General features: G+C 36.0%; 1 protein-coding gene across 1 annotated transcript; it reads right to left on the bottom strand.

Annotated features, from left to right (window-relative positions):
• Positions 1–6: 6 nt before the first annotated feature.
• On the bottom strand, positions 7–1,490 carry LOC104808414 (adenine phosphoribosyltransferase 1, chloroplastic-like; the record flags this gene model as incomplete). The annotated part of the gene is made up of 4 exons (XM_010534092.2): positions 1,264–1,490; positions 881–991; positions 612–722; positions 7–287 (listed from the first exon to the last, which is right to left on the bottom strand). Coding segments are annotated over exons 1-4 (675 nt in total), but the record flags the coding sequence as incomplete, so codon positions are not given.
• Positions 1,491–2,633: the final 1,143 nt, after the last annotated feature.

Genomic DNA, 2,633 nt, shown 5'->3' on the forward strand with positions numbered 1-2,633 from the left:
GAATATAATTTGCCCACCGAACCGAACGATAATATTACTTATGCTTTGAAGAAATGGTGTTGGGCCTTCAACGAACATAAACGATAACGTTACCGATGATTTGAAGGAAAAGCCTTTATAATGATCGCAGATCACGAAAGCAAGATAGCAAGCCATTGATGAGAGGAGAATAGACCATATAGATAGATATATACCGGGTAACTTTTTGGGCTTCCTCATAGGAACAAATTTAGCTCCAATGGCCAAAGCAATAGGAGGGCCAAATATGAAACCTCTAGCTTCGACACCTGCATTTTCGCCACTGATATTAGCTCATACACTAAGTCTTAGAGGCCATTTAGTCAAGGTAGGCATGAATTACAAACGAATACATCATCCAAATAAATTTCAAGGAAAACTTTTCAGTATCAGCTACTCCCACAAGTTTGTCTTTGACTTGCCAGCACCAGACACAGTTATGACTTGAGATTACGCAGTGATATACAAAGCAAGTGAAAGAACCAGAACCTATCTTCTACAACTAAGCTCAATGGTAATAAAACTGACATGTCTGAGAAGATTGTATCACAGAGAAATCCGATGTTTATGGATCAGACTCAGTCATGGCTTACCTGCAACAACAGAGATGTCTTTCCCTTTGTACCTCTCGACGAACAGATCAATGGTGTCCCTAAAGGCCCGAGTGTCCAGAAGAAGTGTCGTTATATCCTGAAACATGATACCTGCAAAATCCGCCATTGACAGGGACAAAACCCTTAACACTACAACACGAATCAAAGCAACTGAACATAAAGTAACGAGATTTCCGAACAATCAGACGAAAATAAGAGAACCCCACATAGAAAAAACGAAACTTTTTTCAAGTACGACGAAACGGAACCTGGTTTGGGGAAGTTGGGGATAACTCGAATCGCAGAAGCGATCTTAGGGATTCTGGGGTCTTGTCCATCTTCACCAGCCATTTCAGCGTGCAACTCCGAGTCCTGACTCGCTACTCAACTCGACTCGGAAAGACACCAAAAAAGCAAGTGAGATACAAACACAAACACAGACCTAAGGAAGAGGCAGCAGACAGAGGAGACGACGACTTAAACCAAACTGACCAATCGTGTTTTAAAGACTATTTTTCAACCCATTTGACACAATTGCCCATCCCCACAAAGTATCTTAATCGGGCTTTTACACAAAGATTAATAATAATTATGGCACGCTTGTACATTCTCTGAAAAAGGAAAAGAAAAACAATCGAGGGGTCTACTCTACCGGCGGCGAGGCAGAGGCGGGGGGAGAGGGCAGAATCGTAATATCGGAGGCGGAGGAGAGGGATACTACGACGGCGGAGCACGGCGGAGACGGGACGGAGGCGGTGGTTGAGAGGGATCGTAGGAGGGAGAGAGAGACGAAGAGAAGAGAGAGTTGAAGTTGTTTGCATCATTTTTAGTGTTTTTTTTTTGTAAATTAAAAAAATAAAAAGAAAAAAAAAACGGATCTTGAGTCGATCACAGAATAATTAGAGACATCGACTCCTTCTTTGGAATAAAATCGAAAGCACACCTGCCCACCGTTCGCATGGCCCATGCCCTTTATTTTTTAATTTTTTGCTTTAAAAAAAATTCTATGAAACAATAATAGCAAGCCTTGAACCCGTTTCGACTGCTTATTCGCTTCTTTTTTTTTCTCCCTTTTTCCCTCGCTGATTTTTTTTTAGAGGAATTGATTTGCAAATGTGCCATAGGAACTTCATTTGGAAACTATATTAAAAAAATATGATTTCGTAAATTGTATTTTTTTAAAATACCAATATTAAAATTTGATTATTATGTTTCGTTCTCTAATTAATATTGTGAAAAAAATATCACGTAAAAAAAGAGCAAAGAATAAAGAAGATTGGATGAAATTAAATCATTCAGTATCAAATTGTTTTACTATATTTTGCCTTCAAAATAGAGATTAACTGTCCATGATTTCGATTTAAAAAGAAAAAAAAAAAGAAAATTGCTAAGAGAGGAAAAAGTCTGAAAAGGTGGGGAGGAGATATGTTATGGTTTATCAAATAATAAAACTTTAAATTGATTTATTATGTCTTTTTTATAATTAATAAATTTACCATATTTTGGATTGAACTATATTTGTCAAAAGATTAGAGAAATTCAGATGTATACCTTTCTGAAATGAATAATCGAATCAAGATTAAGAAAGAATTTTGATCCATTTTTTACTATTTGATAGGGTGTCAAAGAGGCTGATCCAACCCAACTCAACTCATTCCGATCTGAGAATATTTTAGTCCAACTCAGTCAATCTCATTTTTTAACGAACCAAAAATAGATGAATCCAGCCCAAATCGTCTTAACCAACGAATCAAACGAACCAATCTGCGAGCCAAATATATAATTTTAAAAAATATTTTAAATATAATAAAAAATTTAAAATTTTAAACAAAACAAACTAAATATCTATAAAAATACAATTTTTATATAAAATATTTAAAAATATATAAAAATATTAAAAAAAATTAAAAAAAAATTTGCCCACGAGCTAATCCATGGGCTCGTCCAACTAACTCATTTGGCCATTTAATTCTAGGTTCAAATATTCTGAACCCGACTCAAAATAATATAGACCGGCTCCCG

This window comes from Tarenaya hassleriana, unplaced genomic scaffold (assembly GCF_000463585.1).
Source record: "Tarenaya hassleriana unplaced genomic scaffold, ASM46358v1 Cleome1419, whole genome shotgun sequence".
NCBI lineage: Eukaryota > Viridiplantae > Streptophyta > Magnoliopsida > Brassicales > Cleomaceae > Tarenaya > Tarenaya hassleriana.